The following is a 15,592-nucleotide window of genomic DNA, read 5'->3' on the forward strand; positions in this document are numbered from 1 at the left end:
CAACCTTCGCCTTCAGTGAATCTTTCTGAGGCGTGTTAATTAAAGAATGACTTTTTGATTAAAAACACAAACCTTATTTCTGTCACATCATTTCAATACAGCCAATCCCGCCTTTCTGGACAAGTTCTGAGGGACAAGTGGACACAGGACACAGGACTCTGAGAATCCCCTGTCAGGCTTGGTCTGGTGCTACTGTGTAGTCAAAGGCTAAATCCTGGCCCCCAGTCCTGGTTGCCCCTGGCGAGCAGATCCTCACGTACAGCAAGTGGTGCTACCTGAGCCCTGCTCCCAGTTTAAAGTGAACTGGTTAATAAAAGCCTAAGCCTGTGATTGGGTAGTAGAGAGGATAAAGCAGAATTTGAGGATTGAGTGAGGGGTCTCGGGAGAGACTAAAAAAAGAGGAGACAGGAGAGGAAGGGAGGCGGCCGCCACCAGGAGTGGAAATGACCACAAGAGTAGCTGGGTGAGATTCAAACAGCAAGCAACAAGGAACACATGCCTGGGACATAAGTTACAAAAGCTCACACCCTGCCGAATCTAGGCTTACAGCTTATAAATAAAGTACCAGGATTGTGTGTCCTTTACGCACGACAGCTAGAATAACAACTCATTTTACAATCCCCAGTTGCAAAATGACTGAGAAGAGCGGAGATGCCCAGACCCTGCCTCACAGTGCCCATTGCTCCCTGAGCAGCCATCAAGGCTGGACTTCGCTTCAGCCCCAGTGTATCAGCTCAGCTCTCTAAACAGGCCGTGACAGGCTTACAAGGAACCCTCTGGGGAGGTTAAAGGAGCTGGGTTGGAGCTGTGAAAATGCTCGTGAACGTTTTACAGTAAAATAAAGTTAAAATCCAGAGTTTCAGGAGAATAGGGAACATCTCAGGAGACAGACAGACAGACACGGGAAGCAGTCACCATTTCCATACATACAAGTGATGGATTTCAAAAGAAAGCCTATCTTAGCGAGCCAATGAATCACTTCTTACCGCACAACAGAAACTGCCCTGCTACACGGCATAGAAGTTCCTGACCCATGCTGTGGGGGCAACACGGGTAACCACATCAGCTCTGCTTTGCCCATTGCGGATCGAACGTCACACCAGGGATTTCAATTTCAGAATCATCATCAAACATCAAACACGTGTGGTGTTTTCATATCCCACAGAAAGACACACAGCATGAGCCAGGGAGGTTTGTGTCGCACCTTAGCTGAGGCTTCTTCTGAGACTGTTTCTATTCCCTCTCAAGAGTCCTCCGTGGTCTACTTACTCTGTGCGCATGTGTGTGTGCATGCGTGTGTGTGTGTGTGTGTGTGTGTGTGTGTGCATGTGCATGCGTGTGCATGCGTGTGTATGTGTGTGTGTGTGCGCGTGTGTATGCATGTGCATGCATGTGCGTGTGTGTGTGTATGTGTGCATGTGTGTGCATGCAGCTGGAGAGATGGGGTCTGGAGAGACGGCTCCTTGTTAAGAGCATAAGCTGCTGCTTTTCTGTGGTAGCTTCAAAAGCGTCGGTACGTCCAGTTCCAGAGGATCCAATGGCCACCTCTGGTCTCTGCAGGCACCGGGTACACACGGTGCATAGACATAGATGGAGACAACATACCCATGTGCACAAAATAAAAATTTTTAAATAAGAGGAAGTGGTGAGGTTCTCCTCACTACTGACATCAAGAAGAGTAAGAAGCCTCACAGCTGGAAATGATACAACTCATCCTTACAGTTCTAGACGGTGAGAGACACGCCCAGTGCTGTCCACAGGCCTGAGTGACATTTTGGAGCATCTGGGGAACCCTCACCCCTTCATGGTTTCCAGCTTCTCGAGGTGGCTGTATTCCTCCATCTGTTGCACTCTGAATGTGAACTGTCTCCACAGGTTCCTGAACACCCGACCCTCGCTAGTGGAACAGTTTGGAAGTCTGTGGGACCTTTAGGAAATGAGGCCCCACTGAAGTGGGAAGGTCATGGGGAAGGGTCTTGAGGGTTATCTCCTAGCTCCACTTCCTGTCCCCTCTCAGCCTCATGATCCACATGACGGATCCTCCACCACAGCAGGACACATTCCACCATCAAGCCTTCCCTGCCTTGATAGACTATGTCTGCTCAAACAAGCAGACAAAGTAGGTTCTCTCCCCTCCATGCTGGTACTAGCCATTTTATCACAGCCAAAGCTTGCGCTGGCCAGATCCGTCTCTCTCATGCAAAACTCAGAAATTCCCTCCATGTTTTCAGGACCTTCCTTGATTCAGGACTCTCGGGATCATCCAGAGCAACCTCCCCATCTCATGGTCAGCTGACTCACAGCCCTGGTCCATGCCCACCCTTGCTCCAGTCCCATAGTCTTAGCTCCTGTAACGTCGACACAGAAGCTAGGACATGGACATGTTGGAGAAGGACAGCAATATTCTTCCTTATACAGCTACAAACTCTGAAATCCATTTCTCCCCTACCACAGGGGAGAGAGTCTATCCACACATGTTAAAAGGAAAAGAAAAAAGAACTTCCAGGAAAGGGGGCCATGAAGGGACAGAGGCTGGATAATAACCACTGGCTAACTCACACGCTCCGACACACTCTCCCCACACAGAAGACTCCCAGGTAGAACTTTCTTTTCTTTTCTTTTCTTTTCTTTTCTTTTCTTTTCCTTTCTTTTCTTTTTCTCTCATTAAACTGTTTTAATGGGTCTCAAACTCCTGTGACAGATTTTTGGTCAAGTTGTTTCCATTAAGAAGTACTTATTTTGAAAACTAATAACTTAAAACTGCCACACACACACACACACACACACACACACACACACACACACACACACGGTCCACAAAACATTCTTTCCTTCTGAGGGTTTTACAGTGCATTGTTACCATTAACCAGTCTTTTACTATTAAACGTAAATGGCCAATTGAGTCAAACAGTCCCCTGTTGTAGCTGGCCTGAGAGGCTTTGCACCGCATCTCTGCTCCACTCTGGTGTCTCTAATAAATCCCAAGCACAATTCCACTGGCTGGAGCCACTTGGGAATCTTCACTTTCCCATAAACCTACACTGATTTAAGGCCTCGGTTTTTGGGCTCCTTCTGAGGATCCTTGCGGCTCTTGGTAAGTGCATCAATTCTGCCTCCACTGCTCAGCCAGGAAAACAGGCAGAGAGCACAGAAATGCAGAGCCAGGAATGGCTGCTTTCATTCACCAAAGTGGCTTTTCACTGCCGAGCTATCACCTAAGAGGCGGTGAGCGCTCTTGGGCAAGAGAGATGACTCAGCAATGGCCTTTCTTCCAGGGGAGCTGAGTTCAATCCCCTGCAGCCACATGGCAGCTCACAACTGTCTGTAACCTCCGTCCCAGGGGCCCTCACACCCTCACTGGGACACACAGGCAGGCAAAACACTAAATGCACATTTTTTAACAAATGAAAAGGCAGGTGCTCTGGCTTTCTCGCTCTCTGGGATCTGGTGTCCTGAGGAATTCTGGGAGACAGCAACATTTGGTGGTCACATCTGAAGAATTTGCAGTTTTACACTACACTTTCCTTCCAGAAGTCTGAACTGGCCACGAGTCAGTTAACTTGTTCTATGTCTCAAAGGGCTGCAGACACCCACAGTTCCATGGGGCCTGTGGCTCAGCCACGCCTCAGCACAGCAAACACTTTATCACGTGTCTGAAACCAACGTGGCCAGTGGCCAACCCCTGGGCATTCCCAAATGGTAGAAAGTCAGGGTAGAAGCAAGGAACAGCACATGCCAGGCTTGTGCCCATGTGTGAAGATGGACACCATGCTGACCTGACCTCCTGTGTGAGGACACCATGCTGACCTGACCTCCTGTGTGAGGACACCATGCTGACCTGACCCCCTGTGTGAGGACACCATGCTGACCTGACCCCCTGTGTGAGGACACCGTGCTGACCTGACCCCGTGTGTGAGGACGCCATGCTGAAGAACAACTTCCTAGATTTCATCTCCCAACCCCTCAAGAGTCAACAATGCAGACAGCAGACAGCTGTCCTGAGAAGCATGTGACATCACCGGCCTACTGCTCCCTGGTGCTTTTCAGCTAGTTTAGAGGGGGTGAAAAGAGAATCCTGCATTTTAACTCAAAGTCATGCCCAACACTTAGGACACGTAGGAATGATGGATGGCAGCGGGCTGGCCTTTCACGGCTATTATCAAATACCTGAGACAACATAACCTAAAGGGAGGGAAGGCTGGTGTGGGCCTACATCTCAGAGGTCCTACCACCCATCAGTGTCATCCAAGCTTTTGGGGATGTTTCAGATCCAAATTATAGCAATGGGAAAATAGGATTTTTTTTTTTAAACTAGAGATGGAAAAGGACACCATTTATATGTTCTCTGTGAACGGCCAAAGGCATATTAAACTCCCCGCTTTTCTAAATTGTGTATGATACAAGATTTTATTTTGTTTAAGGATATCTTCTCTAAAGCAGCTGACTGATCGCAGGGAAGTCAGTTTCCTAATCCTGTTTGCTTTGGCCCATCTGCTCTGCTAATGTGGCCCTACTCAGTAATACGCTCTGTTGCTGTTGTGACCAACTGAATGTCCCTTACCACGTATAGCCTAAAGAACCAAGCCTGAACCTGTCTGTGCAAACCCACCTTCGAATTTCACTTTTAAATTACTGCTGTGTGTATGGGATGTGTGATGTGGGCACACATACCACACCTGTCCATGTCAGAGGACAACTTTTGGGACTCAGCTTCTTCCACCCACTCTGTTTTGAGACAGGGTCTCTCTTGTTCTTTCTGACCCCATGTACAAACTCCAGGCTAAGTGCCGTAAGAGCTTCTGGGTGATTCTGTCTGTCTCCCATCCTGCCTCAGGAGTGCTAGGATTACAGATGAAAGCCTGCATCAGGCTTTTTCACATGGCCTCCAGGGACCATGCTCACATAGTCAGGCTGCCATGGGGAGTGCTTTTACCTGTGAGCTATCTGGCCAGTCCACTTTCACATCAGTAACAGGACATAAGCAGTGGTGGAGTCCTGTGTGTGGCCAACAGCAATGGACTATACATAGCCCCTTTCTATGAGCCACAGAAGCCCTGAGCAGCACAAGTGGGTTTAGAATGAGACGAACCTACTGTGCCCCAGGTATTACTGGCATCCATTTGGGGTGCCCTCCAAGGGCTCATCCATTTGGGGTGCCCTCCAAGGGCTCATCCATTTGGGGTGCCCTCCAAGGGCTCATCCATTTGGGGGTGCCCTCCAAGGGCTCATCCATTTGGGGTGCCCTCCAAAGGCTCATCCATTTGGGGTACCCTCCAAGGGCTCATTCCTAAGCCTTCTGGAATGTTAATAGCACTTTTGCTTCCTGCAGATCTGCCTATCTGCATAGAAGACCCCGTCAAGAGCATGGTACACAGCATCCGAGTTTCTAACCTTCTAAGGAACCTGTACACAAACCCCAAGAAGCAATCACATGAATTAGGACAACCAGAGCTGAGAGATGCAGAGATGAACCCGAGTGTGCAGGACCCAAACTATTCCTAACACGTGGTAGGGCTGCGGCTGGGCCACCTTAACATCCGGGGGATGAAATCCTATAGGCACCAAGGACCCATAAAGAAACGCCTTTCTGAAGACAGAGATGACTCCAGAGATTTACTGTAGCTCCTTTCTGTGCTGGAGAGCCGTTAGAACAACATGGCCGCCAGGCTCGTGAACTGCTAATCACATTTTTATTGTTCACATTCGCCACTGAAATTGCTTTGCAACTGTTTGTTTTGAAACAGGAGCATAAAATATCACGACAGCAGTATTTTGGCACATATTGGAAAATCTGCCATGAATAAAGATTTTTCTTCCAATAAAATAGAGTTTGCCTATATCACTTGGCATTAAAATGATTTATTGAAGTAGCCACAACATAAACCATAGAAATAAAATGAGAGATTAGAGTTACAGGAATGTTCAAAGGCTGCTATATCCAAATTCACATTTAAAACACACTTTAGTGCAACTTGTAATGCTTTGCAAAGAGGCAAAGTAGAAAAAGAACAGCCTCCACCCTGTTCTTCATCTGTTCTACACTCCACAGTCAGGCGAGTGCTGGCTCACAGCCTTAGGGAAGCCATGCTTACCAGTGCCATCCAGGGGCCTTAGAGATGTGGGATCAGAAGATGGGGTCGATGGGACCAAGTCCAGCCTCACACACACTGATGCAGGCTGGTCCAGGCTCACACACACTGATGCAGGCTGGTCCAACCTCACACACACTGATGCAGGCTGGTCCTCCGACATCACCCAACATGGCTGCATGGTGCTGACAGTGAAAATGCAGGGCAGGCCAAGCAAGAGGACCAAGATTCGAATCCTTAGAGCCCACATAGAAACAACAGTGTAGCTATGCACACCTGGAACCCGTGGGACAGAGACAGGAGGGAGACTGTGGCTTGTGGCTGCCAGCCCAGCTCCAGACTCAGTGAGAGGCCCTGTCCCAGGGCAGTCTGGCAGACAGTGAAAAAACAAGGACACCCTCCTCTGGTATCAACACATATACCCAGGTACATAGGTGGGGGGGTGGGAAGTAGGAGGTGGTTCTCCCATGGGTAGGCCGTGCCAGGGCAGCAGTACCCAGCAGCAGAAGGCAGCCATTGGTGAGCAGCTCCCTACCCACCCCCACCTCAATCTCTGTGGTGTGACCTGTGTATAGGGCCCGGCAGCTGATGCTCTTTCTCTGTTGTCCTTGACCAGCTGGGACCCTACACAGGACCTCAGAGACCAGCCATCATCTGTGCTTCCCTCCTAAGGTCCCTGTGGCCAATCTTAGAGCACCACTAATGGAGACCTACAGCCAGCACTGTCTGTATCCTCCAGTGAAGGAGGGCCACGGCGATTCCTTCCCAGCAGATGCCTATGACCTGAAGCTGTCTTACCGAGTTGAGCCTAAGGTGAGTGATCTGTGTCTGCCACACATGCCTCCTGCAGCACAGACTGTTCTACTCAGGAGGATGCTGTCATGCGCGTTTTAAGAGTGGCTTCCCAAAAACCAGTATTAGGCAAACAGCAGAAAGGCCTGCCTAGCAGTCTCCAGAGCTACCACTTCACACCAGCCCGTGTCTCTGCACATTCCACTCGCCCTGTGCAGCTGACCCTCCCACTCTCCACCTAGAATTTCTCTCCTTCCCCAGGACAGCTCTTCTTTCACCCCTGAATCCCTGCCAAGGTCAGTTTGAGAGATACACACACACACACACACACACACACACACACACACAGAGGAGCGCACACTCTGAGAGATACCCTGTCAAATGCACACACAGAGGCACACACACACATACACAGGAGAGCACACCCTCTCTGCTGGGGTGGGAAGCTTCTCTCTCACCAATGGTTTGGCTTTATTTCTGTGTACAGTGAAATCCTGGGACACAGGAACCTCAAGGAGGGGCAGCTCATAGTTCTAAGAAAGTGGACTAGGATGCAGTTGGTCACATGGCACCCAGAGAGAGGACAGCAAAGCATGCGTGCCAGCTCTCAGACTGCTCCCTCCATCTTGGTCCTGGATGCCTGCCATAGAGAAGAAGCCAGCAACTCTTGCCCACCAGAAGAGGGGGATGGAGGGGTAATAGGCGGGTGGAAAAATCACCCTGCCTCTGGCTTGTCCCAGAACAAGGACTTGGAAATCCCCACTCCATGTCTTGGGGTCAATGGTGAAGCAGTACTATTCCACTAGCTCACTGGCCATGCTCCTAAGACCCTATCAAAGCTCTTCCCCTTCCTCCCAGCCCCAGCTGGCTCTGTTCCTGCTCAAGGCAGCCACCGTTCTGTGTTTCTCTCCAATACATTTCCTGTGTGAGGTCTGTTGCACGGTGTGACTTTTTGGTCCTTGTCTCCCGACTGCTGAGATAACCTTGCACCAGAAAACCCTTTTCAGGAGCAGTGTTTACCAAGAAAAACATGCACTGTGGGTACAAGGAACACTCGGAAGGAAGAAAAAAGCTATAAGCCCATACACAGGCTTTAACCACAAACAGCTTTGGGTAGAGTGAAGAGAAGGGTCACCCAGAGGTCACTGTAGGCTGCCATGCTACGAATCAAGCGTGTGCTGCTGTCTTGGTGACAGGTAACCACACTTGAACAGGGTCCCTTAGCATCTTCCTACTGGGCCTCGTTCAGAGTCAACTGACAGAGGTTGCCACACACATATGCCACATACATGTCACATGCTATGTACATACTATGCACATGCCACACACATGCCACATGTCATGAACATGCCACACATACCATATGCTACATGCCACATACTCCAAATGCCACATGTGCCACACACATGCCATGCACATGCTACATGGCACACACATGCCACATGCCATGCACATGCCACACATACCATATTCCATACACATGTCACATGCCACACACATGCCACACACATGTCACATGCCACACACAGGCCCTCAGACTCAGATGTTAACCCTCTCTGAGGTATGTGCTGTTTCCTTAACTTCAGGAACAGGCCAGTTGTAAAGTGCACAGGTATTTTATCAGACACTCAGAGAGAAAAATATCACAATTCAACCCAGAATTCTTATTTTTCACTTCTTTTCAGACTTTCGTAGACAGAGACATCTATAATACATTTATGCAAAGGGAATAAACGTGAGATAAATTGTTTATCGCTGTGACACCCAGGTCACCAGGCTGACAGCAACTGTGAAGGGTTTCCATAGGTTTGGAAAGTTTGCTTCAGTTCAGAGACATGAGGATACAGAAGTGTGCTTCACAGAACAGGGATAGCTGCTGAGGGGAATTCCAAGGGGAAGAGGTGTGTCCACAAAGATTGCTACAGACACGGCACTGGTTAATACGTGTACTAATGAGGAGGACACAGGTTATTTGACTAAAGACAGACAGAAGCAGAGTAGGAATTGATTAATGTCCTTCGAGGACATCAAAGTCTGACCTTGTAAAAGCAGCTGATTTCACTCGTGCATTCTTTACTCAGCAGCTGTAGATAACACCACGGGCCAGCAAGATGGCTCAGTGGGGAAGGTGCTTGTGGCCAAGCCTGATGACCTGAGTTTGGTCCCCAGAACCAACATGATAGAAAGTTGTCATTTGACCTCCACACACGTGTTTGGAATGTAGGTGCCCCCCCCCCCACACACACACACAACAAGTAAATATGAAAGTAACAAATAATATCCAGCAAGGAACCTAACACAGGATGTCCTCTTGGATACAGAGCATCACACTAGCAGTGGTGCAGGGTGCAGGACTCGGTTCCTGGCGTGAAGAGCAGGCTCCACCCTCAGTCCCTGTGGCTGAGAGGGTGGGACAGCATGGCTTAAATGGTGGTGTGACATTCACTAAGTGCTCACCGCTGCTGATCATGAAGATGCAGCACATCACCTGCCAGAAAGAACTTCCTGCCGGGATTTCAGACGTGGAGATGGCCATGAACAGACAGAATGACAGTAACCATCACTCTGACTGAACACAGTAGTGAACTGCCCTTTAGATCCATCTCTCTCTCTGCCCACAAGCCTGTGCCTCTCTCTGACCTTGTCGGAGAAGTTCCTTTGCACAGTGGATGGTGGTTAAAGCAGAAACTCAGAACTGTCAAGGGGCAGAGAGTATCTGTGGCCCCTTCAAGCCGCAAAGGGACATGTCTATGGTGCCTGCCCCCTGCCCCCAAGCCTCAGAGACCATCATGGTGGAGGGGCTTACAGACCGAAAAAGCCAGAGGTGGGGAACTGGGTAAAAGTGTTTTCAGAACTTGACAAAGCCACTGTGCTCACTAATTCACTACAGTTGTGCTCGCCTGCACAAGACATGTGCAAGAGCAAGCCAGTCAGCGCTGCAGCATGGGCAGGAAGGAGCTAGCTGCAGCGGATGGCTGCTGGAAGAGGAAGGAAGTACCTTGTCGGTTGACCATGCCCCATCAATGGTCCCAAACCCACGAGCGTATGGCCAGTATGAACTAGACCCAGAGGATTCTTGAGTGAAACAGAAACAAAAACGTGAAGCTGGGAGAGTGTGGGGATTGGGAGGTGAGGATAGGTGCAGTTAGGGGTGAACAAGATCACAGTGTGCTGCATACAGGCGCGAAATTCTCAAAGAGAAAGCACTCTCTCATGTGTGAGGGAATGGGCATTTTGCTTTCATGGCCCCTGGTTTTAATCTGGAATGCATTCTCAAACAGATGGTAGCACAAGACTCTCACACACACTTGCACGTGAGAGAGGAGCTGAGGTGATGCTCCTGCCACCCCCAGCCCCACCCCCAGCAGGGACCCCTCCACCACACTTACTGGAGAAGCCAACCGTGCCGACCTCCCAGTCTCCCACGGCATGCTCTTGAGGCGGGATGTTGACATTTCCAAATGTTAAACAAGTGGGGCTCTCCCACACGGCACACGGTTTCATGGAGGATGAGAACTTTTTGCCAGTCACCCAGGGAACTGAGCCACCCACAGCAGGCAGACCCACAGTCATCACAGCATCTACCAGGAAGGCCTGCCTAGCTCTGGGGCCTCTGTGTCACTGCATTCTTCACACACCAAACGTGACTCTGGAACGCTTTGCTTCCCACACTGTGACCAACTTTTACAGCCCAACCCAGCAGTTTTCTGCATCTACTGTCCTCCAAAGCAAGACCAGTCCAAGTGTGTAACAAGTAACAGTGAACGCCTGTACTCTTGAGGGTGGAGAGATGCCAACCTGGTGACCCAGTGACCGAGGAAACTGACTCAAAGGAGGGGCATCTCTCTTTTCACAGTTTCAGGTTTTTGTCCACCATAGTGGGAACTCCACCAGGGTTGGCAGGACACAGACTTGGAGGCCAGGATGACACGCACACTCCCAATGCACCCCCTCACACCTCCCAGTGGTCTTCCCAAGTTCTGAATCCATCGATGGATTGTGCTGTCTGCTATGCCACAGACCCCATGACCTACCTGCGTCTGCATACCTCACAGACACACTCAGAGGTAGACACACTCACTGACTCGGCCCAAGCAGGCTGTCAATCAATAGTAGCCATCGCAAGAGGCATGCGCGGGGCTGTGGCAACCCAGACAAGTCCCGCTCAGCAGCTCTTCCTCCTGATGCCACCTCTAGACCCCCTTCCCGCACTCTGAACAATCCCTCTGACCTTGTACACCACATTCAGCATGTGCATCTTGATATCTGGCCCCCCAGGTGCTTGAAAACACAGCTAGGAGGTGGAGCATCCCCATCTCTCCCTCCCCCTGGGTGGCTCCACAAAGCCTGCTCCCTGCCTTCCCGCCTTCTGTCCTGTGGTCACAGCAAGACCCTCCACAAGCCTCAGCCTTCAGAACAGTAAGACGTGGACAGCGTGTGGTGTCTGCTTTAGCATCCAAGACAGGGAGCTTGGTCTGAGGCACATTTGACTGGCCTTTGCTTTTCCTATACAGGCACACAGTTTGCAGGCATATTTGAGATGAACGAGGGAAGCTCCCTCCCTCTCTGAGTCTCGAGTCTCACTGTCACTGAGCTATGCGGGATAGGGTGCTGGTAAAAGGGAAACTTTGTCTTGGCTGGCGACACTCCTGTACTCTGAGCTGCAACTCAAATCTCAGATCACTAGAGGCTGAGGAGGAGATTTTCAAGGGAAAGGAAGCCAGTCCTGGACTCCATTTCATTCTCCTCACACAGGAACCACAGAGCAAAAATTTGGTTTGATGGTAGTGTTCATTTAAGACACACGACCTTTGCTGGGGGAAGGAAGCTAAGCTGTTCTGAGTTCTGACGAAGACAACTGTGTGATGGCTGATCTGAAGCCCCCTGACGGTCATGCTGAAGAGAAGATCTGCACACAAGTGCAACAGGAAGGGAGGGAGGGAGAGAGAGAGGGAGGGAGGGGAGGGAGAGGGAGGGAGGAAGGAGGCTAGAGGGACAACCATGCAATTCACCCCAAAACTTTAAAACTTGAAATGGTCACTTGAATTCCAAAAGACATACTTGCAAACTTACCAAAATTACTTCAAAAATGAGCGGGACCAGTTTGCTTTCTTCCACAAGCCTGTAAGGGGAGGGAAAAGGAGGATTAGCTCATGTATGATGATATGAATTTAAACCGCTACCCTAATAGGGTGGACTGAAACCCCCATGTCTAACTGCTTAATCTCTGCTGGAGAACATCTAAGTGGATACACTCAACGCCAGCAATTAAACACAAATATGAGACATCTTCACAATGATCAGCTCAGCCTAATTGATATTTTAACGTGAAAATTAATTAAAATTCACAATTATTCTAAAGACAACCAACCAAGGTAATGCCAGGTTAAATGCTGTAACCAGAGCACACTGCGCACAGGACCACCGGCATGTGGTACCGTCACTTTTTTCTATCTCTGCCTCGTTAGCTTCTTCCCGGCATAAATAAATTAATGCACAATGAATTTTAATGGCCTTTAATTTTTAAAAAATTGGACACCAATCACCCAGTCTACTCTTGGCACTTTCTTTCTTCAAATCTGGTTATAAATTATCATCAGTTATCACAATGATTATTTCATGAAATTTTAGAGAAAAATCGCCTTGATGAAACCAGAATCATCCAAGTAAGCCAGTTTTTATTAAGCTTGATAATCTGGGGGTGGGACACAGCTCAGTGGGAGAAACTTCACCCCAGTGCCACAAAAAGTAATATTAAGGACAAATAAGACAAACAGTGACAGGCCAGAGAGTAGCAAATACTGGGCTCTACACAGCCTCTCGGTCTCTATGGCAACCACAGCTGAGCTGCAGTGATGTGGCAGGCAGCTGTAAGGATGCCAAGGTGGACAGGCATGGCTGTGTAGCAATAAAACTTTATTCTCCAAATGGGTTTGGTTAACAATGATCACATTTGGCTGCTGGAGAGGTGGTTCAGTCGTTGAGAGCACACACTACTCTGGCAGAGGAGGCAAGTTCACTTCTCAGCACCTACAATGAGCAGCTCACAACCATCTTTAACTCCAACTTCAGGAGATTCAATCCCCTCTTTCTGGCCTCTGAAGGCATCTCTCTGAAGAAATCTCAAAAAGCATGTTCTTTTTAAATATCTTGTTAGAGTCGGTTCTGTAGGATAAGACGAGCACATTGCCTCTGTTGGAGATGTCTGTCTCAGACACCAGGCAGACAGAAACGGGGCTGTAGCACCTGGCCTCCCAGGAGCTTGTCTGTCTCTGATAACACACAGATAAAAGAGAGCATCATGGTGCTCACAGACACTTGCGAAGGGAATGGGAGACATGGGCTTCCCGGACAGAAACACAGAAAAGACCGAGGATGACCACCACTCCCCACGAGGCGTCTGTAGTCCTGAGCGGCAACTGCCTGAGTGCCCTTCAGAGAACGGGAGCCCAGAAGTGTGGCCTTGGCATGCAATGGAATGCCAGTCAGCAAAGGGCAGGACAGAAGCCATCACTGGAGATGATGATCGCTGGTTGTCATTCTAAATAAAATTAAGCAGGCTAGATATGGTGGCGCGTGCATGCACACACACACGCGCACACACACATGCGCACGCGCACACGTACACGCACACGCGCACACACACATGCGCACGCGCACACGTACACGCACACACGCACACACACACGCACACACACACACATGCACGCACGCACACACACACGCACACGCACGCACGCACACACACACACACACGCACGCACACGCACGCACGCACACACGCATGCACGCACGCACACACACACGCACACGCGCACACACATGCACACGCACGCACACACACACACACGCACGCACACACGCATGCACGCACGCACACACACACGCACACGCGCACACACATGCACACGCACGCACACACACACACGCACACGCACACGCACGCACACACACACGCACGCACGCACGCACGCACGCACGCACACACAGAATCCCAGATCTGGGGAGGCTGAATTTGGAGGCTCATGAGTTCAAGGCCACTCGGATCCACACAGTGAATTCAAGGCCAGCCTGAACTACAGAGAAAGATGCCATATTCAATAAAGAAAAGAAGACATTAGGAGATCCCACTTATACATGGACTCTAAGGAGTCAAATGTAAAGTCAGATAGAGCAGGGGCCAAGCTAACCAACCACTTTGTGATTGGATGGGAAGCCAGCTTCACACAAGGAAATTCATGCCAGGACTGTGATCATGGTCCCAGGCCTATGGCTGGAGAGGTCCCAGGCCCTCGAAGAAGAAACCCACTCTCACTGTTTTGCTAAAAGACCATGGTGTCTAATGCCTTCTAAACCTTTATGTTTATATTCACGGGGCGCTGCTCCCAGTCTTGGCCAGAGAGGCTTCTCTCCGCAGTGGGCAGCCATTAATACAGATTCATGAGTATTAATGAATCCAAGGAGTGATTGTTGAGTTCGGACATCTATATCAAAGCCCCCAAACTCAGAGAAGATAGCAGATGAGGCGGGTGGGACTGGTCAGAAGTGGAGCATGGATGGAACCCTGTGAAACGTCGTCTTCCAGATGTGCCAGGGACTATGCACTTATGAACCCACTGCAGCCATGGTTATCGGCACAAGACCAAGCTGGGTCAACTTCCAGCATGGGCTGGGAGAGGCTCACAAGGGTCCTCCCCTGGGCTGAGGCACTAGCAGCAAATGAGACCTGCTGGGAAGGAGGACCCCCTGTTCTGTCCAGTATGGCCATGCTCTGGTAGACAACCCCACACCCCCGGCACGCATCACTGATCGGAATCAGTGTATTACACAGAAGAAGAGGATGTGAGGTGAGAGGGGGTGTACTGAGGGGCGGGGGATACAGGAGGGGGAGGAGGAACGGGGGTGGATATGATCAAGATACATTACAGAAGTGCCAATTGCTATACCAAAAGCAAAACAAACAACAAATCTCAAAATAAAAAAGTTCCTAAAATTAATCCCTCCTTCCTTAAATTGACTCTGTCAGGGGCTATGTCAACAATGAGAGCAGAGGAAAAATCATGAGGCAAAGGCCTGGGTCCACAAACCAACTCCTGCCAACTCAACTCCCTCTCCCCCCTCCCCCTCTCCCTTGCCCCCCTTCTCTCTGCCCCCTTCTCTCTCCCCTCTCTCCCCCTCTTTTTCCCCTCCCCCTCTCTCCCCTTTTTCCTTTTCCCTTTCCCCCCCCCCCCCCTCTCTCTCTCTCTCTCTCTCTCTGTCTCTCTCTCTCTCTCTCTCTCTGTCTCTCTCTCTCTGTCTCTCTCTCTCTCTCTCTGCCATCTGCCCTGACACCTGCTCCAGTCCATTCCCTTGACAGGGTAGTGACTGCTTTGACTCACGAGATGGCATGGGACTGATAATCTACAATTTCTGCTTCTGTCCATGTGTTTTTTCAGGATTTTGTTATAATGATGTCAGTGCTGCGGTATTTTAGGGAAACATGTAACTACTTCAAATGTGGTTCCATAAAACAACCATTTTCCAAAGTCCACAGACTCTGTGAGCCAGAAATTTGGTCTTGCCTTTGGCCCCCAGTGACTGAGGTCACAGCTGGGAAGACAGGGCATGGGGTATCTAAGAGAGTTGAAGGCATGGGAAGGAACCACACTCACAAGCCTTTATACCTGGGGCAATTTTTAAAACCCTTGGTTAATTCTGTTTGCTGGGGCATC

At 49.8% G+C, this 15,592-nt stretch overlaps 1 protein-coding gene across 8 annotated transcripts in view; it reads right to left on the reverse strand.

Moving 5' to 3' along the window:
• Ulk4 (unc-51-like kinase 4) overlaps positions 1-15,592 on the reverse strand; it is a 321,706-nt gene that overhangs the window by 150,042 nt on the left and 156,072 nt on the right. For all 8 annotated transcript variants that reach the window (XM_030244183.1, XM_006512024.4, XM_030244182.1 and 5 more), the window contains one exon: positions 11,955-12,003. In XM_030244183.1, coding sequence (XP_030100043.1) covers positions 11,955-12,003 — 49 coding nt within the window. The remainder of the gene's footprint in view (positions 1-11,954; positions 12,004-15,592) is intronic.

Source organism: Mus musculus, chromosome 9 (genome assembly GCF_000001635.26).
Source record: "Mus musculus strain C57BL/6J chromosome 9, GRCm38.p6 C57BL/6J".
Lineage (NCBI taxonomy): Eukaryota > Metazoa > Chordata > Mammalia > Rodentia > Muridae > Mus > Mus musculus.